This window comes from Artibeus jamaicensis, unplaced genomic scaffold, assembly GCF_021234435.1.
Source record: "Artibeus jamaicensis isolate MK-2021 breed Jamaican fruit bat unplaced genomic scaffold, CSHL_Jam_final contig_452, whole genome shotgun sequence".
In the NCBI taxonomy this organism is placed as follows: Eukaryota; Metazoa; Chordata; class Mammalia; order Chiroptera; family Phyllostomidae; genus Artibeus; species Artibeus jamaicensis.
The window spans coordinates 15,220,793-15,246,892 of NW_026521837.1; the positions used below are offsets into that span (position 1 = coordinate 15,220,793).

Consider the following 26,100-nt stretch of genomic DNA (forward strand, 5'->3'; position numbering starts at 1 on the left):
GAACTAAATGATACTCTGGTGGTAAAAACATGGAAAAAAGCACATACACACACACACATTCATGTTCAAAGTGAATGCCAGTTTACCAAAATCTAACTAGAAGTCCCATTCATTCAATAAGTATCAAGGCCTACTATGTATTAGACATTTGCCTGTAAGGAGGGACAGCCTATTCGGGGAAACATACCAGTAATTTTGAAATTAGGGTATACGGTAATACAGGGGTTTCAAACTTATTTTCACCACATCATCCTCACAGTTGCCTTCAAAGGGCAGAATGTGATTTTAGGACTATATAAATGTAACCACTCCTTAACTAGGGGCAAGGAGCTTGGCACTGCTGCCATGTAGAAACAAGGTGGCGGGCCAGATTCAGCCCCCGGGCCTTGTATTTATTTGCCAACTGTGCTATATAATAAGCACATCACTTTACCAACTTGGTAATATTTTTAAAATCATATTGTATTGATTATGCTAATATAGTTGTCCTGATTTTTCTTCCACTATTACGCATGCCCATGGGTCATACATGTAAGTTCTGTGGCTACCCCGTTTCCCATACTGCACTTGACATTCCCATGGGTAAAATTTGTGAGACATGGACAAAGGAGAGGGGATTGACTGTGGGTGAGCAGGGTGGGTTGGGTGAGGGGGGCAAAGGGGAGAAAACAAATTGGGACTACTGTAATAGAGTAAATAAAAAAAGGAAAAATAATAAACTTGTGAGACATACTATCCATGGCATAAATATTTTATTACTTCTTGCTTTTGGCTATTGAAAAGTAATAGAAGTGCTGTATCTCTTTAGATTTAAAGTCCCACTCTTATCTAGTGTGAAGAAAGCTTATTTGTGCTGGAAATTAGTTTATGTAACAGGTCATTATCAAAGACTGTAGCAGGGCTTAAAGAGTAATGGGCTGTACTTTATCCAGTGGTTGGATACCTCATAATTATAGAAATTAAGATATAAATTATATTTCTAGAGGTTCCTATTTAGTATTCTTCACAGTTAGAAGTTACATGTAAGAAGAGTTCAAAGTGAGCCTACATTCAGGAATATGAAATTTGGGGGTAAGGAACCTTTTGGGAATTATTTTTAAGTGAACAATAATACTACTTATTTTAATAAGATAAAATCTATAGAGCTACAGTGACTGGAAAAGCAATTTCTATGGACTTGTGCAAAGATATATGTCTAAATATGTATTTTAAGTAATTTGTAAGATGTTTTTAAAGACTCTTCCTGATTTTGGTAGAGTAAAAAGAACATGACGTTGATTTATTTCTTTGCATTCTCAGATTCTTTAAAATATTTTAATAAGATTCTCTTTAACCTTATTCCCCCAGCTGACTGATCAAAAAAAGAGGGGAGAAAGGGAGGAAGAATGAATATAAACTGTGCTGTAGTGGTGGTTAATATTTTTTCAACTCAAATATCTATTATTTATTATTATATGTGTTTTGCTTTGCTCTTCTTCTCTAATTTTTTAATAATATAATTTCTAATACAGAGCTTGAGTTTGTTCTCAGCAACCAACTCTCAGTAACAAGTGAGTGAAGAGCTATGTTGTAGACAATCCCGACTGGGCAAGGAGGGAGGGGGGGATGGAAGAAGGAAGCACACAAAGTAAGAAAAACACTGTGGCTCTGAAACACAAATAGGTAATTTGCCTTCTAATGGTAGTTATATTCTTATTTATTTCATTATCAAATTTGTTGAATAAATTTGATTTAATTTATTCAGGTGGTTTTAAAAATATTGAATAGTCCAGTATTGAGAGGAAGTCAGCTTAGCTTTTAACGTTCACAGTAAATAGACTCTACACAGTTTCTAAGCCTTAGTTTTCTAGTACATGAAATTAAGGCTTAGTTAGCCTCTAAGATTTCTAAATCCAAAGCATTCACAGTTTATATTTTGAAAGTCCATATTTATTCAGCAATTAGAATAAAAAACTATGAGCTGTGCAATTTAGTGGTGAGATATACTGTATGAATTATTGAAAGTCTGAACAATTAGATTTGTAATCCTAATGTTCAGTTTTTCTCTAACGTCATCAAATTACAAATTGCCCAACAATTTAGATAATTTATGTTATTAGAAAATAAAACTTTGGAAATTAAATTTCTAAATGAAATATAACCAACTATCTTAGCTAGCACATCTGACTGGTTACCCTGGCAATTAAGAATTTTCTGTGATTATTAGCTGATTAGCATACAATAAAGCTAAGTAGACATGAATTAAGTGGACAGAAGTCATCTTAGTATGGATTTTCTTAAAGTTTATGAAAATTAGCCCTGGCTGGTGTAGCTCAGTGGATTGAGCACGGGCTCATGGTTTGATTCCCAGTCAGGGTACATGCCTGGGTTGCAGGCCAGTTCCCAGCAGGGGACACATGAGAGGCAACCATACATTGATGTTTCTCTCCCTCTCTCCTTCCCTTCTTCTCTAAAGATAGATAAATAAAATCTTTTTTAAAAAGTCATGAAAATTATCAAGCATTTATGAGGCATTGCTATTGAAGTTGTGTGTATACTATAAGAAATGATATATATTGTTTGACTGTCTGATATGATTTGGCAATGGTTGTATAAAGATATGACCTTAGTTTCAGTTCTCTTATTACAAAAATAAAAATCTTTTATTTTCTAACTTTAGAGCTTATAATTGCTTTGTGAGCCATTTCTTTTACTGATTCTTTATTTACGCTTATATTGCTGCACTATCCAGTTTAAGAAGCTACTAGGCAGATTTGGCAATTGAGCAATTAAAATGTAAATTGACATGTATGTGTAAAATAAACTCATAATTCAATGATTTACTGTAATAAAAGAATGTAAAATATTTAATTAATAATTTGTGTGTTGATTGTATGTTGGGATAATCATATTTTAGATATATTGGATTGAGTAAAATTTTTCACTTATTTCTTATTACATTTTTATTGTGGCTCCTGGTAAATTTAAATTGTATATATGGTTCACATTTGTGGCTCTCGTATTTTTATTGGATAATACTTTCCTATATTTTATATAAGGAAGCCAGATTTAGAACAACATATTTTTCCATCTCTTTTCATTCTTATGCTTAGGAGTTAGTATTCTAAAGCTGTTTATATGTTCCAACAGTTAAGTGTTTTATATGACAAAATATGTTTGACCATCATTTGGCTTCTGGTTATAATGTTGAAATATATTGGTGTGTTCTAGATTGTAGAGAATAAGAAAAAGTGAAACACAAACTAGCAGGAACTGAACAAGGAATATGCTTATGGACTATAGAAAATGCCACTAAAAAGAACCTTGTCCTATATTTAGGCCTTATATATGTTGTGATCTGGAATTATACTGTGCCACAGACAATTTTGTTTGATAGTATCTAACTGTGAAACCAATGGTAGAAGGATGTATGTAGTATTTTCCAAGGTGAGAAAAAAAATTCAATAAAATATTAATTCCTATTTATTATTTTCACACTGAATTGTCATTTGTGAAACAGGAGGGGAAAAAATTTCATGTTACAATCACAAGCTCCTAAGACACAGAGAAGTTCTTTGAGCCCCTATATGATACCAATGCGAATAATCTTTTCTTCTTTTAGAAAGAGATTGTCTCTTTACCCCATCCCACCCCCATTTCCATGTTTATTTGTTTTGCTTTGTATTTCCAAAACCATATTTAATGCCCTTCTTAGGTGTATTTTCTATTTACTCACTAAATAAAGAATAACATTGTTATGTTTTGTATTTGAAATTGTAAGGTACATTTCTTTTTTCTTTTATTTTTAATTTAACTCTTTGTTTTACAGATGAGGGCAGAAGTGCAGTTGACCAAGCAGGTGGTGCACAGATTGTAATTGACCACTTAAGGTCACTGTGCAGTATAACAGATCCCGCCAATGAGAAGCTCTTGACTGTCTTTTGTGGCATGCTGATGAACTATAGCAATGAGAATGGTAAACAAAATTGAAAACTTGCTTTATCTCTGGGGGATAATTAAAAATCATCAGTACATAGTATAGATCAAAAATATTTGGAAAAATTATGAACAAGGAATTCATCAGTAACATGTAAAAATAATTAGTCAACATGAAATTATAATATTTTAAAAACAAAATGGTCTAATCTGTTAAATGGGACTAGTTTTAGAAGGGTTGCCCATGTTAACCAATACCCAAAACAAACAAAATAAAACATAATGGTATGGTTTAAGATTTCCTGCTATGAGCATTTTAAAAATAAACTCTTAAAATAGCTTCATGTTTATTACTTTATATTAACACAGAAATAGCTTTAAAACATAAATACTGTCTATAAGTAAAATCATTTTATATAAATACTAGATTTAGTGGAAAAATAAAAAATCTTTTAGTAAAATCTGCCATTATAAACTTCAGAGCAATTGCAGATATCAGATTTGAGAAATTTAATAAATACTTATAAACAGAAGTTTCTTTTTGTGTAAAACATTCTTGGAACCTAGCAAGAAATAACATGTCAGTAATTTTCAGAGAGCCTATTTGGCTGTTAATCGAATGAATGTAAAAACTGACATGAAGGCTTCACAAATGGTCTTCAGAAACACCACTAATTCTAATCCAAAAGGGATTGTGATTGAGTCCATGTTTTAGGAATTCACAATGTATAGTGAAGTGCACTGAGAAGATAATGATTAAAAACATGAAAGTCCACAGTCCAGATGTGTAATATATCCCTTCTGTGGGAGTAGGTTTTTTTCCTGGTATGCAAGTATTCCCAAGAAATAATGTAGATACTTTGGAAAGCTAGTTAGCTTTTCTTGGAACATTATTGGACCAGTGGTGTTTTTGTTCTGTTTTTCTAAAAGCTGCAATTTGAATGCAGCTTTCAAAATTTACTAAATAAAATAGAAATAGTTATTTTTCATATTTTAAAGGAATGAATGTCAAGCTTATAACTATCTTCTTTCCTCTGCTTTCTTTTTATATTAGTCTTTCATAGTGATCATACTTTATGAAGTGATTCTTTTTCTCCATAGCACTATTTAATGTATATTTTATCCTTTTTTGTTTTGCATGATTAATAAGCATCTTTCTTTCCTGTGTCAATTTTTCACTTAATCTTTTCTTTAAAAATAGGTGATTAAAACATTTCCAACTTAAATGCTAGGTCTTCTTGGATAACTTTAGATCATTTGGTATTGCTCTTGTCCACCTAGATGAGTTACTGAAACAAAAAATCAATAGAACTTTTTGAAATGCAGCACTCAAGTTTGCTTAGCACAGAAAAATAAATGAAGTTCCTTTTATGTGTATTTACTATGGAATTTCAGTGTACAGGCCTCTGCTATTACTTTCTGAGTAGAGTAGTTGGGTGATGAATACCTCCTTGTTACTCTAGTAGAAAAAAGTAACTCTACCCTTGGACTCAGTAACTTAATTTAAGCCTTATTTATATGGCGTTAAACTTTAGTCCCATAGATAAAATATTTTAAATGCAAAGATAAGTACCAGAAGGGGTCATAAAGACTTACCAACATAGTTTCTCTGATGAGAACATTTTCAGACTGTTTATTAAGTCCTTAAAAGTGTATTGACACCAAGCTGAGATTTGGTTTATATTGATTTCTGTCTATATAGTGGACAGCCCTGATCATGCACAATTTTTAAATGCACTAATAAGGAATAAAACAAGTTTCCTATACATATGCAAGACAGATAAATTATGAAAATGCTTACTCAGTAAAGGTTTTTTGTACCCTTTGGTAAAGTTGCATAAAAGTCAAGATTCACAAGTTTTAAAACATTTTAACCAGCTCAAGACTATACACTTGTAAGCTATGAGCTGAATATATTCGTTTCCTTGTTGGTGAAGCACTTAAGACTTTTATACTTAGACAGGTAAGTGGGGAGTATCTGAATAGAAAAAGTTATAATTGCGTAGCCAGAAAAATCTTAATCATGTTGTATAAATAATATGTTTAAAAAGAGTAAGATAAAACATTTTATTCAGTAAAAATCATTTCAAATTTATCCTTTTGGTGGAACTCATACTTGTATTTCACATGATAAAAAAAAAGCACTCTTCAGCGCTTTTGTGGCCCTTCAACATAGTCTGAGTTTTTGACAACTATGGTTAGACAGAAGCATTTTGGCAATCTGGCGTCCACGTTGAGGAAATGTAGTGAACTTCCTATATTTTCATCATCTAGTTACAACTTTGAAGTTTTAGTTATTTTATAAAGGAGGAATTAAAACCTATTATTGTAGATATTTTTATCTTGTTAATTTCTTGAATAACTTTATTTCCTAGCTTTGGTCATCCAATGCCAAAACACTGCAGGGAAGACTGAAAATTTTGGTCATATATCCATCTGTTTACAAATACATTATCATTTTAGCACATAGTAAGAGTTCGGAAAATATTTATTGATTGACTTTTCTGGACACTATTGCCTAAAATTTTTTTATTAACAAAATAAAACTTGGAAGAAAATGTTATTGGAATGCTTTTTCTCAGTAAATAAATTAGAAGCATTATAAACTCTTGCCCACTGTATTAGCTGATATTCCCTATTTATGTACATGGAAGTAGCAGAAAGGGACATGAAAACATGCTGATAGTTAACAGTACTGAATCTATGGTTAAATATTTACCATAGATAATTCACAAACTTGATTAATCTGCAGTTGTATTCTGGAAAGTTAATTGCAGTTTGAACAGAAATAAACCAGTAATCTAAAGCAGTGATTTTCAACCTTTTTCATCTCCTGGCACATATAAACTGATTACTAATATTATGTGACACACCAAAAATATATATTTTTTGCCAATCTGACAGAAAAATAGATTTAGTTTTCATTCATTCACACTGGATGACTGTTGTTGTGTTGACTGTTTTTTATTTGCCAGTCTAAGGGAAAAGAGGTCAGTGCCCCTGACTAAATAGTCAGGTACTGCATGTTTTAAACATTCTTGTGGCACGTGGCACATTGGTTGGCAATCATTGATCTAAAGCAGATCACCAAAATCATTCAATACCCTATTCAGGAATATGTCAGTGGTCACCATTTTTATTGTATTAACAAGTAACCGTTGCTAATAATAAATATCTTTTAAAAAACTGTATAACTGAGAAATGAATCTTTTTCTTAATATACCTACATTAGATTGAGACACCAAATACTGGAAGAAGTCTATTATAACTCTAAAGCAAATTAATAGTGATAATCATTAAAGCAATGACGAGTTACTTATTTTATATAAACTGTGCGAGAAGAGAGAAGACTAGGGGAAATAAACCTTCCATAAAAAAAGCAAAAATTAGTTTCCTTCTAAAATGAGTAATATATACAGTCAATGACTGGTTTCTTCATATGACCTATATCATATATATCTCATACATGATTTTTACAAATAGAACCGGTATTTCTGTAATATCTTAATAATTCCCTGTTACTGAATTTCTCTTTGTGTGTGTGTGTGTGGTTCCTGAAACCTCCGGGACATTCTCATGAATAGTCTCACATTTAGTTGCTGTATGGACTTGACGATTACTGAACTGTGGTTGAAAGGAAGCCATCTGCAATTTAGGAAATGCAGCTCATGGGATATGTTATTGGAGCATAACAATTGAATTTAAATAAGTCCAATACTTAAATTCAGTTGTTGAAAACAGGCCTGTAAATTATTTTCTCTCCTCTAAAGATCACTTAGTATGTAATTAATTTTATTTCAACCAACAGCCAGAATTTCACACTTCTAGTTGTACAGTTCATTTTCCTAGTGAACTCAGTCCCGTAACTTGGCTTACTTGTTTTTTCTTCACATAAAATAGGAGGAATGAAAGTTATATATAGGAATAATTATATAGAGAAATAGTTTTGATTAAAAATTAAAAAGTGCTCTGGCACTGAGTATATTCATATGTTTTGGTATAACTTTATTATAAGTAAGAAAGAACATTTCCTAGATGTTAGATGTTTAGAAGATGATTTGCTTTGCATGAGTGAGGAACTATTTCCAAAGGTTCCATACTATGGATGTAAGCTGAATAATAATTCCTAAATACTAAATACTGTATTTCCTAAATACTAAAAACAGTACCTGACATTAAGGGAAACAAAAAATTGAAAATTTTATCCTTGCAGTTATCTTTTTAAATTATATTGATTTTCTAATACACTGTTTTGAGTTCACTGTTTTTTGTTTATAAAGGCATTGGAGACATACTTCTAAATCCACATCCTTGAAGCCCAGATTGTCAAATTAAAGTACAATACTCTGATTGTGCAGCTGTGAAGTTTTTAGGCTTTAAAAGATAATAGCAAAATTCTTTATTTACTTACTGTTGCACTCTTTTGTAAAAAGTTTCTGAAGTTTTATTGTTTGTCCAATTGAGCTTTCTGATGAATTTACTGATTGCATTCATGAAATTCTGTTGTAAATGTCATTTTCAACAAATTGTTTTACTGAAGGTCAGTGAAGTTAGTTGCTGTACCTTCTGCTATTTCTGCCTATTCATTTGACACATTAGACAAGGTTAGCTTTTCATCAGAATCCTCCTACACTATTACCGTAATAATGCTGTTAATGAACAGGCTAAGAACTTGGTTTGTAGTAGAGGTATGCACATTTTGGGTTAATTCCATATGGCAAATACACTAATACTCAGTTTTGCCATTATAGAATGAACTTATGAATGAAAGAATCTGAAATTTTATTATAAAAATAAGAAATGAATTGTTACAGTTCTTTTTAATGACTTAAAGTTTGGTATTATACTACAGAAATAATACTAAGATTATCAGCTTTTAAATTGTTCCTGACATGATAGTGCATTCAGCATTGTTCCTGAGTATGATGGCAGTTACACTGTGATACTAAATAGAGACCAGTTTTAACTGAGGAAGTGTAATAACAAAGTATGTGCGGGGCTCCTCATTCTTTTAACATGTTTTTCTTTTTTTTATTTGCTTTATGTCTGAACTAGAGATGATTAATCATAGATGTTACTGAATATTATTTTTGAGATTTTCCTCATAATGAATATTTGAGATGGCAGTTGGTGTTTTGATTTTAATTCATCCTCACAAGATGTAGAGAATTCCCATATTGGGCTTTTTCTTAAAAGATTCAAGGCCCAAATGGAATTAAGTAACTAAAAATTAAAAACAGGACCTAACATTTATTTCATGTTGTAAATTCTTTAGAGAATAATTTAATCTCTATTCTACCCTCATTTAATTTTTACGTTTGTATGTTTCTGCCATCATAAATATACATTTACATTCCAATGGATAGGATTTCAACCTATGAAGCACATAGATTTTCTTTGTATATGGAATACTTACTTATATTTAAAAATTAATATGTAAATAGTAACATAAAAAATTGAAAGGCCAGGCCTTGTTTATACTAATGATGTTACTATACTGTTGAAATATGATGGTATCAAAGCATATGATTATTGACTAAAGCCAGAGACAAATCATGAATTTTGGCCAAATATCAATGTATCTTTGATTTAGATCACTTAAATTATCCATTCAGAGAGAAAGTCAGGGCAGAATAGTATCAATTGTAAATTAACTTGTATAAAAATTAGTAATCTTGTTTACTAACTACAAGTGAAATCCTGTTAATATCAAATTGCCTACATTTTATTTATGAAAAATTTTTTAAATTAAACACTGTTTGGAAAATGGGGATTGGCTAGAAATCAGAAGTCTTTGGTTACGTAGCTATGTCTTATTAATACAGTTTGTGTGTTGTTAAATAACTTGTGTAATTTTAAAGTGCAAAACTTAATTAATGTTCCAAGGTAACTAGTAATATTTGCTTTTTAAAAAAGCCAGTAAATCCTTTTGTAAAACAATATTTATATTTTTAAACACATTTGTAGAATTACACGTTGTAATGTAAATTAACCTGATTGTAGCTTAATTTGCTACACAGAAATTTAGGTTTACGTTTACCGTAGATGCGGCTTTTCTCTGGGCAGTGCCACGTGAGAGCGGAGGCTGGATTTACATACTTCTCCCAGTAAGAGCTGCTTAGGCAACAGCTGGCAGTGTTCCTCTTCTAAAACCAACGCACACAAATCCAGTATTAACCTAAAAGGACTAATTTCTTTGTGAGGTGAAAACACAGAGTTTCTTTAATCAGATAGATACATCTGTAGGAATTTCCTTTGTAGCAGTATTCATTATAACAAGAGTTATATTTGATCTTTAGTAAATAATTTAACCTGGAGTGAGTCTAAAATAAAAATGGTCTACTAGCTTCAAACATCATCACTCTAGATGTCATTGGAGTGAGAGCAGTATGCCTCTTAGGAATAATAAAACATTTTTTATTCCTCTTGTGATTTTTGCTTTTGGGCTTTTTCTTGTTGCTGCTGTTTTGTGTTACACTCACTCATGTAATTTTGTTCTTTATCTCCAGAACTTTTATAAAGAGGGAAATTTTCAGAACCAGAAAACAACTTCTGAATTCTCTTTTCCATTTTCTATTGTTAACTTTTAGAAAGCAAGAGATGTGTAAATGAATTATTTTAAACTTTCAGTATTCTCAAAACTAATGAATCTTGATCCTATTTTATCTTTGAAATTTCTATCTCTCATTAAAATGTACGCTTTGGGGCTTCATTTACTAGGGTGATTTTAGTGCAAAACACCTAATGCATGTTCTGTGTGAACAGAGCTTCTAAATAATTGATTTGAAGTTCATTTTAATCACACAAAGGTTTTTCATTTTATATGCTCAACACTAGTTTACAGTAGCAGCTCTTCATATTCCCGATCGGTAAACAAAAAGATACTCAGCAATACGTAACCAAAAAGGCAGTCTTTATTTGAACCTTCACTTGTGTATGTATAAATATGAAGTTTTTTAACCAAGAAAGCACCCTCTTAGTAGCTGTATTTAAGTAAGTTTACTTTTTAGTGTTATAATAGAGCTATAACTCTTTTAAACTCATAATTTATCTTTTCTTGGAAATAAAGCTTTGCCATTAGTTAAGGATAATTTTCTTCAGTCTTTATTATGCTCAAATGGTTTTTAGCCATTTTGTATTAGAACATCTCATCAAGATGTATATTTGCTTGTTTTTGTTGTTTCAACTGTATATAATTCACTTAACTGTAGGTGGGGTTTTTATGTAAGCCTATTGTAAATCAGATACTTTTTATACTATGAATAATATACATACTGTATGTACATACTAATGTAGAGACTGTATTTTGAATCGTGTGTATTATTTTAAGTTTCTTTATTCATTTAAGTTCTATTTGCCAATTTGCCAATAAGTTTAATAGTCTTACAACTTTGTAAGGGTCCTTTCTTAGGGATGGGATAAACATGTGTTATAATCTTAAGAAATGTTTTCTTTTTAGTAATTGATTAACATCAATTGAGTTACTGGAATTCTTGGCATACTTTTCTGGACCTATAATCTATACTATTGTTTTTAAACATTAAACTTAAAACTCAGGGGGAAAAAGGTTCTTCAACTTGAGATCTTCTCTCCAGATCTCCAATCTTTGGAGTGTCCATGAGTGTGACCTGAAGAACTTGGAACCATTGAAATTCAAATGTAGGTAGGTAAGTGTTCACACCAGCGCATGCATTGATTGCCTTATATCTCTTTTTACACGCATCTGTATTGCACCCCCTCAGTGCCTTTCTTCCCCTCCCTCCCCATAGATCATGTAGGGCCTGTGTCGTCTTGATATTATGTAGTTGTGTGATTCTGTATTTTGGTCACTGTGCGTCTGTGGTATGTGTCACGAGCAATTTTAAAATGTCTTCAGATGTTTATAGGACATTGTGCTATCTAAAGATGGTCACACGTAGCTGTTTGCTGTATATGGGCCTGGGTTGCATTTTTGTGAATTGTTGTTTGTTGAGCTCTGAGTAAACATTCCCCCGGAGTTGTTGATTCACTGAGGGATACAAAGAGTCTCAGTCATGCATTATTTCACTGACTCACTCAAATTTATGTAGCGAATGTGAACTGTTTCTGGCTCTAAGAAATTCTTTCAGTTAGTTTTCAACTTAAAACTCATACTCCTGATACCATTCATGATAGTGTGAGTATCAACTACAATCCTTTGAAGTCCTCTCTTTAGACAATAAAAAAAGTGATTGAACTTGATCATTTGTTTCTAGTGATAAGAATTTATACTAATTTAATCCACACAAACTGGACTTCTATTTAGCAACCCCCCCAAATATTTATTGATAGCATACTAAGTTGTAACTGAAATAAACAAACAGACTAAATCATGGAATATTTTCCTAGACTTAAGCAGAGTTTCTACTCAAATAAGCAAAATGAGATTTTTAGGTGTTTAATTAGTGTTATTTTGCTCAAAATATCTGAGCACCAAAATCTAGGATTCCTAACATACTTTTTATTTTTATTTATTTTATTATCACATATGCCAGGTACATCATTGAATTTCAGAATCTCTTTTCCCTGGTTTATTTTTTCTGGTTTGTTTGTTTTTTGGTTAATCTCCTGTAAAGATCAGATAATTCTTTGGCAGTGGTTTTTAAACTTTTGGTTTCAGGACACTTTCAGGCACTTAAAAATTATGAAGACTTTAAAGAACTTTTGTGTTTATGTATATGTAATATCTATCACTTTTTTGTATTTATATGTATAAATGTAATATCTAGCAATACTTACTGTATTAGAAATTAAAATGGAGATGTTTTAAAATTACTTAGTATTGCATTTTAAAATAACAAAAACCCACTATATGGTACCATAAATAACATTTTTATGAAAAATAACTTTTCAGAATTAAAAAATGGTAAGAGTAGCTTCTATTTTCCTGTGAGTGGTGGTGAAGAATGTAATGACTGTCTGTACAGTTCGGTGCCACTGACTGTTCATACTAAAGCTCCAGCAGTTTTACCCACCATTATTTTCCACCATCATTGCAAATGTTAGTATGGTGAAAAAAGCAAAATAAATCTTGGTCATTTATGGGAAGTACTTTTGATTTAGCGATCCTTTGAAACAGTTTTGGCAATTCTACTTTCAGATCCATGTTCTAGGAAACCTGCCTATCTTGAAAGGAAAAGTCTTACCAACTTGTTTGAGTAAAGGTTCTTTCCCCCTCGTCTGGGCCTCCATTATATAAGTCTCCTTGCAATTGGAATGAACAGGCTTTAGAGTTATTTGAGTATAAATTTTACTTTAGTTAGCATTATAGAATTAAATATTAGAGAAAGCAGCCAAGTGCTCTAAAATGAATCTCTCCGCTGGATTACTATATATTTTTTCTTTATTCTTGTATGTGCTTTGTATGTTGTATGTGAGTATACAATTAATTTGGCTCCTGGGCAGCTTTAAAACATTTTCATGAAGCAACATGATTTTCATGAATTATGGCAGTTCACACTATATGCCATTGTGCTAAGCTGCTTTTTTTTACTGATCTACCACAGTTTCAGATATTCTGCTTCAATATGCCAAAGATTGTGTGAAATGCTGAAACATTTTTTAACTTGTTTTTCCTCTTTTTTTTTGACACCAAAATTTATAATACCATAAAAACATTTAACTTTTTGCCCCTCTTTTCCCTGCAACCAAAATGCATAATATTGTAAAAGTGGTCCAAGGAAGTGGTAGAATATGCCAAATTAGGAGAACAGGAAAAACATCCATCTTCTAAGTGTGGCATTCTCCTGTTGAGTTTTCTTCGTGAAATTTGTTATTCTCTTATGTCCCTAGACTGTTGGATCTTTATAGTTTGTACCAACAGTACTGAGGGGGTGTGTGATGCTTATGTATATACAGATACACAGTGGAGTTTGACTCACTCAATGCATGCGCTAGTGCTCACGCTTACGTACCTGAAATTAAATGATTCAGCAGCTCTGCTGTATTTCAAGGGGTAGTCAAAATGAATAAATAAATAAATGAAAGTTTATAATACTGATAAAGAACAAGGATCTGCAGAGGTGACTCAATAATAAGGAACTCTAGCTACTGGTAAGTAATCAAAATAATTTCTAACTTGGAAAGCTCGGGCATAACCATTATAAATAATGTAACCATAATACAAATATTCTGCCAGTATAACATATAGGTATAATACTATACCCTGTAACATAACTAATTTGCCTATTAGACTCATAGTGTGAATCATTCATTAATTGCTGAATTGTGTAGTTAGAAAAAATATTTAACATCAAAAGAATAAAAATTCATTTAGTTGAGTGTATTATTCTTTTATTTCTGTCTCTATTTAGAACAGACTCTATACTTTCATTGAAAATTTTGAAATTGTTTTTAGACTATTTGAATTCTAAATGTAAACTTCCCTTTTTCTCAGGCCTGTTTTCTGTTCTTGTTTCGGTAATATGCCCATTTCTATTACAGATGGGCCCCCACAACTGCACCAAGCAATATTCCTAATTACCAATGCATCAGTTTTCAGGGAAATCAGCCTCCGTTGGCTATCTCTTCACACTTTACTCTAAAAGCAGGAAAAATTAACTATAAATGAAAGTTTAGAATACTGATAAAGAACAGCTGGCATGTGATACAGCTCAACCCAGCCTTTATGTTGTTTTTCTGATAATCACCGAACCACCTCCTTATCTACTGATTAAAAACTATAAAGAGTGATAAAGAGATTAATAGGCAAACTCTGTCAAGGGAAGCATGCTATGAGGAAAATTTGTTTTCTAAGAAACATTTTTATCTTTAGATTACTAATAGGTAACTTCATAGAATTTGGAGAAAATTATTTGCTTGAAAATGGCATGTAATTTTTAAAAGAAAAATTTTGAAAGAATTCCTGTATTTTGGATAAAATAGTTATTAACAGTAACTTTGTGTTTATGTCTTAGCTTATTCTAAGAGGCATTACTTTTGTTTTGCATTTTGGTTTATTTACTTCCAATTTTGTTACAGGTATTTTGTTCTTGTTAATGGGCCATTGTCGAAACCCAAGTCATACTAAGTACCTTAAAACTAGTTTTTTTAGAAAAATGAAGGCAAGCAGTGATGACAAAGTCATAGTGATCTTACTCTCTTCACTTCTCAAGCCAATTTTTCTTTTCTTTGCTAAGATGATTGTTATTATTAAATAAAAATTTAAAAATTATTTAAGTAACCCTTTCTATGTTAAAACTACTTTTCATGCTTGTAGTCATCAAGGAATGAATGTTCTGCTGCAATTAATCAAACAATTTCTGTAAATTACATACTTTCCATCATTTATTAAGGAATTCTGTCTTCTCTCTTGGTCTTTAATAAAACTTGCTTTTTTAAATGCTTTTCATGTATTGGATGAATTCCTGTAATGCAGATGTTACTTTTTCTAACCTTTTCATTTAAAAATCAGTGGTACTGTTTAATAATTTATACATCTTTGAAGCCTGCTCTGTAAAGGTATAAGACACTATCTTTAAAATAAAAAAAAAAACAACTGATATTTGACATAATATTTGAATTAATTTTATTTATAAATTTTTGTAATTGTTGAAAAGATTCAAGACTCAATTCTTCTGAACTAGTGTCTTAAAAATTTTCAAGACTAATATGAATGGGCATAATGTTGCTTTGCCGTAATTGAAATAATGTTGAGTTTGCAATAGAGAGAATAAGAGGTGTTTTCCTTCTTACTAATATCTAGTTGATACATAAGCACTATTTTTTCTTTGTTTTTGCAGATTCCCTTCAAGCTCAGCTTATCAATATGGGTGTTATTCCTACCTTAGTGAAATTACTTGGCATCCATTGCCAAAATGCAGCTCTTACAGAAATGTGTCTGGTTGCATTTGGCAATTTAGCAGAACTTGGTAAGTCTTACACATGAACCACTGAAGCAATTAACTTATTAATGTATTTAAATTTTTTAATATATTAACAATATAGAAGCACTGGCTGGTGTAGCTCAGTGGACTGAGCGCGGGCCAGTGAACCACACGATTGGGGTTTGATTCCCAGTCAGGGCACATGCTTGGGTTGCAGGCCAGTTCCCAGCAGGGGACGCATGAGAGGCAACTGTACATTGATATTTCTCTCCTTCTTTTTCCCTCTAAAGATAAATAAATAAAATCTTTAAAAAAAACAGTATAAAAATCCATTTTGATTATATTAGTTTACTTTTTGAAGGATTGTAAATATTTGCCTCAACGTATAAAACTGTAGATCCAGTTACATCTTATTAATGTATTATTTTAAATCGAGAGCTACAGCCATGATTGGTGTGGCTGTTTGTTGGGCAATCATCCCGCAAAACAAAGGGTCCGGGTTTAATTCCTGGTCAGGGCACGTGCCTGCACTGTGGGCTCCATCTGCAGTCGGCTTGGGCACAAGAGGCCACCCACTGATGTTCCTCTCTCACAGCGATGTTTCTCGCCCTCTCTCCCTCCCTTCTCCTCTCTCTATAAATAAATAAATAAATAAAGCCTTTAAACAATTGAGAGCTACTTGGCTTTGCTAATTATGTACTGAAGTTTAAATTGTACATTTGTGTATTATTTAATACACTTTAACATTTGAAATGATCTCCCCTTGACTTTAGTACTTTTACATGGGGGTGGTCTTAAAAATCAAGTAATTGTATTCCTAGGGCAAAAATAAAGGACTTCATAATTTATTACATTGTCAGGTGAAAAGGAATCTAGCAGACTGTGGTTCTTCCTCTTCTTTTTCCAGAAATCCCTAAGTGATAGGAGACTTTTTTTCTAACTCACCAGAAGATGTGTTTATTCATTTTTGGAGAGCAAGGGAGGGAGAGAAACTTAAATGTGAGAGAGAAACATCAACTGGTTGCCACCCATATGCACCCTGACTGGGGAATCAAACCCACAACCTTTTGATGTATGGGAGCCACCCAGCCAGGGCATTAGGAGACTTCTTCATAAGAATATATTTTTAAAGCATTAGAAAGATTTATGAGAAATCCTTGAAATGCAAAAGGCAGGTAAAAATAGTCCATAACAGAAGAAGACTAATGAACCCAGCCACCCGCATCTCTTTTCTGTTTTAGTTTTCTGTCTACCATTTAGAGTAAGTACCCTTTCTTCTCTCCCCCTAGGATTCTTGACAGAAAGTTAAAACTCTTGGTATGAATCTTCTGTACAACACCTGTATTCATAACAAATTGTTTATTATGGGAATAATCAAACCAAATGATGTTTTGTCAAAGCTAAATGTAATAGCTACAACAAAAAATTAATTTATGCTATTAATTATCCCCATTTTATACATAAACCGAAACACCAGAACTCTTAAATTTGGATTTTCTAACTAAAAGATCATGTCATACTACATGTTAAAATCTTGATTTCTGTACTTTACTTTTGCATTGACGTTAATTTAAGAGAATCCACATTATCACAGTTAATTTCTAAAAGTCATTGTTTTTCAGTGGATCACCTGTTGGCATCTGTGAATGTTTCTTCTCTCCTCTGCTTTTTTTCTTTTTCCTACTCTTTTGGTATTTCCATCATTTAAGTAAGACTAAAAATGAAAGAACATTTATTTACTGTTCACATTAGTAGTTTCCACTAAATGGAATGTAAGAGATTGTGTTTGTTGTAGGTTGTAAAAATAAAACAGAAATTATGTTATAATCTCTGGTAATGTCATATCTTTGTAACAGAAATATAAACAACATTTAATATGAGTTATCTGTAAAGATATCAGAATTTGTTTGGGAGATTGCATAGACACTTCAATTCAACCTCATCTCTCTGATCTATATTAAAAAAATGGATATGTATCTAATATAGTTCAACCTAGTTTCATACTCTGTTCCCAGATGTTACTGCCCTTAGCCCATTTAGAGGAAAAAAGGTAAAAGAGAAATACTCTTTCTTTTTAGAGTTTATATCATCATGAATATGTTATGCCCGAGTAATAGCTAGTTATACACCAGCGCCAACATAGAACATATATGCTCCAAAATACTTTTCTTTTCAGTGGGCAAATACTTGCTCATGAGTTAACAAGCCACATAGCATTATTTTTATTGACACAAGTCTTATCAAGTTCATGTCACATTTCTGGTAGTATGAGTATAGTATTCTATGATGTTATCTTAGAACTAAAGTACCTAATTTTGTAGATTGGAAGGGTCTGTCAAATGTCTAGCCTAATGTGTGAAAATAGACCCAGACCATGGCATATCAATGTGAAATTTTAGAATAATAGGAACAAAGAGAAAATCTCACAAGTGTTGCATACAAAAGATTGTGAATCAATACCCATCAAATGTCTTAAACAACACTGGCAGCCAGGAGAAAATGGAGTTACAATAAAGACATTGTCAAACATGAACATCTCGGAAAATTGATATACTTAATGCTTTCCCTTTGGAAACCACTGCAAAATGTATTACATCAGAACAAGAGATTTAAATTAAGAAGGCAGACAACATAGGAATCTGGAAACAGGATATTCAACAAGAAAACAGAAATTCCTGGTAGTATGGTGACATGAGAGCCCCAAATAGTCTATTTTCAAAGAGCAACCAGTCCGGATTGGAGCACATCAGAAGGCTGCTGGAGTCAGAGTCGGAGGAATTCTCATAGGAGATGAAACTGATCAGATGCCTTAGGTGAATGAGCGTAATAAGAGATGATTAGGTAACTGATAGGGAGTTTGGATGTTAATTAGTGGTAAGTCATAGAAAACTTAGCAAATGAGATAACAGTAAATCCAGGGAAAATGGAAGACTATATTAATAAAACACCAATAATTGACATAACCAAAATTACAGTATCATTACATTGAGAATATAGAGGGATACGGTAGAAATTTAAAAAAAAAGCTAATGCTTCATCTTTTGTAGAAGAAAGTCAGAACATGGCAGTACAAATGTTACTTAAAGATGTGGGGGTGCATACCAGAGAAGTAGCTAAAAGAGCCTTATGTGCTCATTTCTCAGGGAGGAGAAATGGGGAAGAAGGACTGCATTCTGCTGGTAATGCATGTATTAGGGCTGACTACTGTTGAAACTCATGTATAATTTTTATAAAAATTAGCCCTTAGAAAATAAGGTTTCTGGCTAAAGGTTTCTTAAGGATACGTGGCATTTAATGAAAATAAAATGTCCAAATCATACTTTATGCTGTCTTTTCTCTGTATCCATCTGTAAGATAAATACAGATTTTGTTCTTTACCATCTGTATTAATCATAGTACACTGTTTCCTTGTGCTGGCAAATGGCCTGCATATTAGGAGCATATTTCTGTTTCTTCTTTATCTTTTAAAGTTGAATTTGCAATATTTTTATTTTGTTTTGACAATGTAACTTCTATTAATTCTTCACTCAGTTACACATTCATGTAATCAGTAAGTTTCTTCTGAACACGTGCTCTGTATTAGACACTATACTGTACACTGTGTTTGTTGTAGATAAAATAATGTACACTGCTCCTGCCCTCAAGGAGCATACATATAATTTAGTCAATGAGATGAAATTTTTAAATGAATTTTAAATAAGCATATCTCTATAAATTATGGTAAATGCTATTGTGGAAATTTATGTAATGAGGTGAGGGACTAATTTAAATTAGAGGCATAGACTCTAAGTGGAAAAGACCACTTTCTGACAGTCAGGATTTCAGAATGTTTACTTCCTCTACTCACTATGTAGTAGCTTTCTCAGGAAGCTGCTGGAGGATTCCATCACCAAATCAAAACAAGTGAAGGTGGAAGGGCGTACATAACTGAGTAATACAGAAAGGAAAAGAAAGCATCCATCAAAATAGTGAGTAAGAGAAAACTCCAGAATGTCAGCTGTACTCCTAAGAGGAGAGCAGTCAGTCTAGATTTTCTTCAGAATTCTTTGAGAGAACCATCTATATGAATTAATAGGATATCTGATGCAGCAAAAGAAATTTGAGCAGAGAATTGGAGAAAATGAAAATGGATTCTGGTTGTATTTTGGAGACACATTAGTAGAGCTTGGTAATCTGCAAATGTGGGGTTGACTGAGAACAGCCAAGCGGTGACTACCAGGTTTCTACTTACATAGATGGATAGAGCATTCATTTACCAGTTAAGAAAGTCTGGAGGAAGAACAGAAAGCAAGGTGTAATGTCAAAAGTCCATCTTAGGATTTCCGGCCAAGATGGAAGCATAGGTAGACACACTGTGCCTCCTCGCACAACCAAAAGAAGGACAACAACAAATTTAAAAACAAAAAACAACCAGAACTCACAGAAAGTCAAACCGTATGGAAGTCCGACAACCAAGGAGTTCAAGAAGAAACAGGGCAGAGACAGGCAGCCAGGCAGAGAAGACTTGAGGCAAAGGCAGTGGCTGGCGGACCGGTGGGTGAGTTGGCGGCTGGTGGACAGGTCAGTTCCACATTCAGGTGCAGATAAACCGGGAGATAAACTGGGGAGTGAGACAGACCTCGAAACCCAGGATTCCAGCAGGGAAATAAAGCCTCTGACTGAAAACACCTGTGAGGGTTGAGGCAGCAGTGGGAGAAACTCCCAGCCTCAGAGGAGAGTTCATTGGAGAGACCCACAGGGTCCCAGGAGTACACAAACCCACCCACCTGGGGATCAGCACCAGAAGCTCCCAATGCTTGTGGGTAGTGGGGGAAGTGACTGAAAACTGGCAGAGAGCAGAGCAGGTGGCATTGTTCCCTCTCAGATCTCTCCGCCACATACAGTGTCACAACGCAGCAATGTGGGTTACCCCACCCTGGTGGACACCTAAGGCTCCGCCCCTTACTATAACAGGTGCACCAAGACAAAAAAAATGGCCTAAATGAATAAACAGATCAAAGCTCCAGAAAAAATACAACTAAGTGATAAAGAGATAGCCAACCTTTCAGATGCACAGTTCAAAACACTGGTCATCACAATGCTCACAGAATTGATTGAGTATAGTCACAAATTAGATGAAAAAATGAAGGCTGTGCTAAGTGAAATGAAGGAAAAGGTACAGGGGACCGACAGAGATGAAGGAAACCAGCACTCAGATCAATGGTGTGGAATAGAAGAAAGGAAGGAACATTCAGCCAGAGCAGAATGAAAAAACAAGAATTCAAAAACATGAGAAGCTGAGGAACCTCCAGGACATCTTTAAATGTTCCACCATCCAAATCATAGGAGTTCCAGAAGGAGGAGGAGGAGAAGAAGAGCAACAAATTGAAAACTTATTTGAAACGATAATGAAAAATAACTTCTCCAATCTGGCACAGGAAATAGACTCCCAGGAGGTACAGGAAGCTCAGAGAGTCCCAAAGAAGTTGGACCCAAGGAGGAACACACCAAGGCACATCATAATTATATTAGCCAAGATTAAAATGAAAGAGAGAATTCTAGAAGCAAAAAGAGATAAGGAGACAGTTACCTACAAAGGTCTTCCCATCAGACTCTCAGCTGATTTCTCAAGAGAGACCTTGCAGGCAAGAAGGGGCTGGAAAGAAGTATTCCAAGTCATGAAAGGCAAGGACCTACATCCAAGATTGCTCTATACAGCAAAGCTTTCATTTAGAATGGAAGGGCAGATAAAGAGCTTCTCAGATAAGGTCAAGTTAAAGGAGTTCTTCATCACCAAGCCCTTATTTTATGAAATGTTAAAGGGACTTATCTAAGAAAAAGAGATAAAAAACATAAATAGTAAAATGACAGCAAACTCACAATTATTAGTAACCACACCTAAAACAAAAACAAACTAAGCAAACAACTAGAACAGGAACAGAACCACAGAAATGGAGATCACATAGAAGGTTAGCAACAAGAGAGTGAGAGGAGGAGAGGGGGAAAACCATACAGAGAATAAGTACCATAAACGGTAGATAGAAAACAGACAGGGGGAAGTTAATTATAGTATAGGAAATGTAGAAGCCAAAGAACTTACATGTATGACTCACGGACATGAACCAAAGGGGGGGAATACGGGTGGGAGGGGGTGTGCAGGGCAGAGGGGGATAAAAAAGGGGGAATAGAACAACTGTAATAGCATAATCAAAAAATACATTTTTTTAAAAAGTCCATTTTAGACATGGAGTTTGAATGCAAGAGATATTTAAATGGAGATATGAAATGGCCTGGTAAGTAAGTAGCGTGGGGTCCAGAAGAGGGCTCGAGATATGATTATGTAACTACCGTTTTGATACAGTGGAATAGAATTAGATTGCCTAGGGTTAAAGACCAAAAAGGTAAGAAAGCAAAGATCAAGTCCCAAGGAACTGGAATTTGGAAAAGGAGGAACAAAGGAAACTACAGAGAGTAGATGTGGGTCAAAACTAGTTGGAAGTGAATTTAGTAATGCATTTGAGTTAAGAAAATGGAGAGAGTTTATGTAAACAGTACTATCAAGAAATTTGTTTCTGGCCCTGGCTGGTGTGGTTCAGTGGATTGAGCATTGGCCTGCAAATGAAAGGGTCGCCAGGTCAATTCCCAGTCAGGGCACATGCCTGGGTTGGGTCCGGGTCCCCAGTGGGGTGCGTGTGAGGGGCAACCACACACTGATGTTTATTTCCCTCTCTGTCCCTGCCTTTCCCTGTCTAAAAATAAATAAAATATTTTTTGTTTTAAGAAACTTTCTGAATGTGAACAGAGATTGGATGATATTTGAGGAAAAGTGGAATAGAGGAAAGCTGTTTTTTTTTCACATTGCTTTTTCTGGGAGAAATATTAATGCATATTTAAATGCTGATGGTGAGGCTCTAGAGTGAGGAGGGGAGGTTAGGGATGCAGAAGAGGCAGGAATGAATGAGACCCCAAGTACATGTGAAGAATTGGTCTTTATTATTAGGCAGGTCAGGATCAGTGCATAAGGGCATTCCTTTAAAAATGCAAAGATAAGTCACCTTTAATTCAACACATAAAGTTATGTCTATTTGGAGTAATTTTTCTTCTTTGACTAAAATCTTTGAAACTGAATTTAAAACTTAGTAATTTTATTGTTGCTGTGGTTACTTGTATGTAATGGTACTGAAAATTTTTACAGCCTTGAATATAAATGGGTTAGAACATTTTCTGTAAAGGCTTGGACATTTTTCCTTTACAGGAACATCAAAAAATGGGTTTGATCCTATATATGAAGAGTGTTTATATTTATCAATAATGGTATATAATGATAAAGTATTGAAAGTAATAGGAAACAATCTCTGTGTTTAATTTGGTTTGCCTACCCTAAATTTTTCTCTTTTTCTTTCCTTACAGAGTCTAGTAAAGAACAATTTGCCAGTACAAACATTGCTGAAGAGTTGGTAAAGCTCTTTAAGAAACAAATAGAACATGATAAGCGGGAAATGATTTTTGAAGTTCTTGCTCCATTAGCAGAAAACGGTGAGAATATAAATGCATCTCTTGATTTTTTTTATTATGTAGGCCTTTTCCATTTTTTCTAACATTCCTTAATTGCCAGCTATTTGATTGTTCTGTTAACGATACAAGTTTTATTTTGGATATCTCCAACTTTAGCTACATTATCTACTTCATAACTACAAGGGGGAACCCAATAAAACTGGAATTTATTTATTAAAAATTGTGTGTTTATTCTTATATATTTAAACTTCAGTCCTTCAAGGTACTCATACCCTCTGATGCAATACACCTATCAAGACTTTTTTCCACTGCTCAAAATAATTTTTGAACTCATCAAAATGATGTCTTTCAGTGCTTCTGCCGTTTTTTTGTTTCGCCTTTTCCACATCAGCAAAATATTTTCTTTGAGAACTCCTTTCATTGGGTAAACAAAAAAAGTTGTTCGGGGTGAGATCCAGTGGATAAGGAGGATAGGGTATGGGGTACATACTGGTTTTGGTCAAAAACTGCTGAACACTCAATGCCGTGTGGGCGAGCATGCTCATAAACCACCCATCATAAATGGGAAAAGGCATTGAAAGAATCTTCAAAAAAAATTCACTGAAGCTGAACACAGCCTTCAAAAAAAAATGCACAGCCTCTTCAACAAAAAATTCACAACAGCCCCAGCCAGTACAGATGGGTTCCTATACTACAAGGGTCTCACCCTCCAGAAGATAATTCCAGTTTTTATGGGGAGTTCCCCATCATATATATATATATATATATATATATGCCAAGGCTACTGTCCAAGTTTCTTTGACTTTAAAATGTTGGTAAAGATGGTTCTGTAGTTTACACATTCTTATGGCAATCTGGAAAAAGGTAGCTGAGCGGCTGAACTCCAGTTATGTACTCTTGTAGAGCAAAGGGGATAAAAGTTAGAGTTCCAAGCCTGTGTGGCTTGGTAAACTACTCCTTTGCTTGGGGAATAAAAATTTTAAGGGACATACCCTAAGAATAAGAATGAACCAGAGTAAATAAATTATTCCACATAAATAATTTTTTAAAGACAGTGTCTAGTACATAATCAGAGAGGACCAGACACATGAGGAAACAAGGCATTCTAAGAAAGAACCAACACTAAGAACAGGCAACAGCAGCAAATCTGCAGATACTGAATTATTAGATATTGACTCAAAACAGTTAGACTTATTTTCAAAGAGTTAAAAGCAAGCTTGAAGAATTTAGAAGGAAAGTGAAAATTATTTATAAAACATGACTTGGCAGATTTGAAAAAGAAACAATTGGAAATTCTTGTATTGAAAAATACAACCAAAATTAGGAATATGGTGGATGAGTTTAATGACAGTTAAACTCATCCATTATGAATTAAACATAGTTGAATTAGATAACCAGTGAACTAAAAGATTGAAAGGAAATCCAGAAAGAAAAGAACCAATATACATAAAATAGAATAAGAGTTACAAAGGATAAAATGAACAGCTCTCAGACACATTTTCTGGAGTCCCCAAAAAGGTGGGGGAAGGTGTATAACAGGATAAATTTAAAGAAATTTTGGTATTTACTAGGAATTATGAAAGATACCAGATTCAAGAGCCAAATGTAAAACAAGATAAAAAGAAATTTCCATCCAGATACATCATATTGAAATTGTAGAAAAACAATGACAAATGTCTTTAAAAAGCCAGGAAAAAAATTAGTTTATCTTAAAAGGGGCAAGTGTTCAACCCACAGCTAACTTCTAAACAACAATGAAAGCCAGATGACAGTGAAATATCTTTTATGCACTTAAAGAAAACAATGCCACTCTCAAATTCTAAACCCAGTAAAACACCCTTCAAAACTGAAGCAAAATAAAATTATTCTCAGATGAAAAACTGAGAAAATCACCTATACTCATTCAAATGGGAGGGTTGCTGGCTCGATTCCAAGTCAGGGTACATTCCTGGGTTGCAGGCCAGGTCCCCAGTGCGGGGTGTGCAAGAGGCAACAACACATTGATGTTTCTCTCCCTTTTTCTCCTTCCCTTCCCCTCTCTCTAAAAATAAATAAAATCTTTTTTAAAAGTTAAGGGGACAAATTATGCAATCTCAGATTCAGAAAAGCATTTAATATAAGTAACTATGCATTCATGACTTTTTATCTTCAGATGAAGACAGGCTTACTGATTTTTAGAGAGAGGGAAAGGGATGAAGAAAGAGAGGGAGAGAAACAGCAATGTGCCCTTCACACACACCCCAACTGGTGACCTGACCCATGACATTTGGTTTTGCCAGATGATGCCCAACCCACTGAGCCACCCCAGCCAGGGCTGCATTCATGATTTTTAAAAACTCCTTGCAAATCAGCCCTGGAAGAAAATGAAAAGTGCATATACTAGAGGCCTACAGAAAACATCATAATGGTGAAACAAAAAGCATTTTATTTGAGGTTGAGAATTAAAAGGATCATCCCTACTTCTGTTTATCATTGTAGGAACTATCTAGTGGAATAGAGTAAGAAAGAAAAAAGATTGGAAAGAATAAATAAAAATACTTGTAAATTACATGATTATGTCCAAAATCCAAAAGAATATATGGATCAATTTTTTTAATCAGAATTAGTTAGATTGCTAGCCAAAACAAAAAATCAAAACACTGTATTACTATATACAAGGAAAAAAGAGTTTGAAAATGCATAGATTGGAAACTTCAATGCTGTAAAGATGTTATACCTCCCCATCTTGATCTGTAGACTCAATGAAGTTCTAACCAAAGGACCAGAAATAAATAAGATACTGTGAAAGATAGCAAGGTAGCAGAACTGTCTTACTGTATAACAATAATTAAACTTTCCTGTCTGATAA

The 26,100-nt window shown here is 33.5% G+C and overlaps 1 protein-coding gene across 4 annotated transcripts in view; it reads left to right on the forward strand.

Moving 5' to 3' along the window:
* RAP1GDS1 (Rap1 GTPase-GDP dissociation stimulator 1) overlaps positions 1-26,100 on the forward strand; it is a 147,461-nt gene that overhangs the window by 79,726 nt on the left and 41,635 nt on the right. For 3 of the 4 annotated variants that reach the window (XM_037141639.2, XM_037141640.2, XM_037141642.2), the window contains 3 exons: positions 3,809-3,955; positions 15,675-15,803; positions 23,148-23,273. In XM_037141639.2, coding sequence (XP_036997534.1) covers positions 3,809-3,955; positions 15,675-15,803; positions 23,148-23,273 — 402 coding nt within the window. The remainder of the gene's footprint in view (positions 1-3,808; positions 3,956-15,674; positions 15,804-23,147; positions 23,274-26,100) is intronic. The other variant, XM_037141641.2, reaches the window with a different exon arrangement.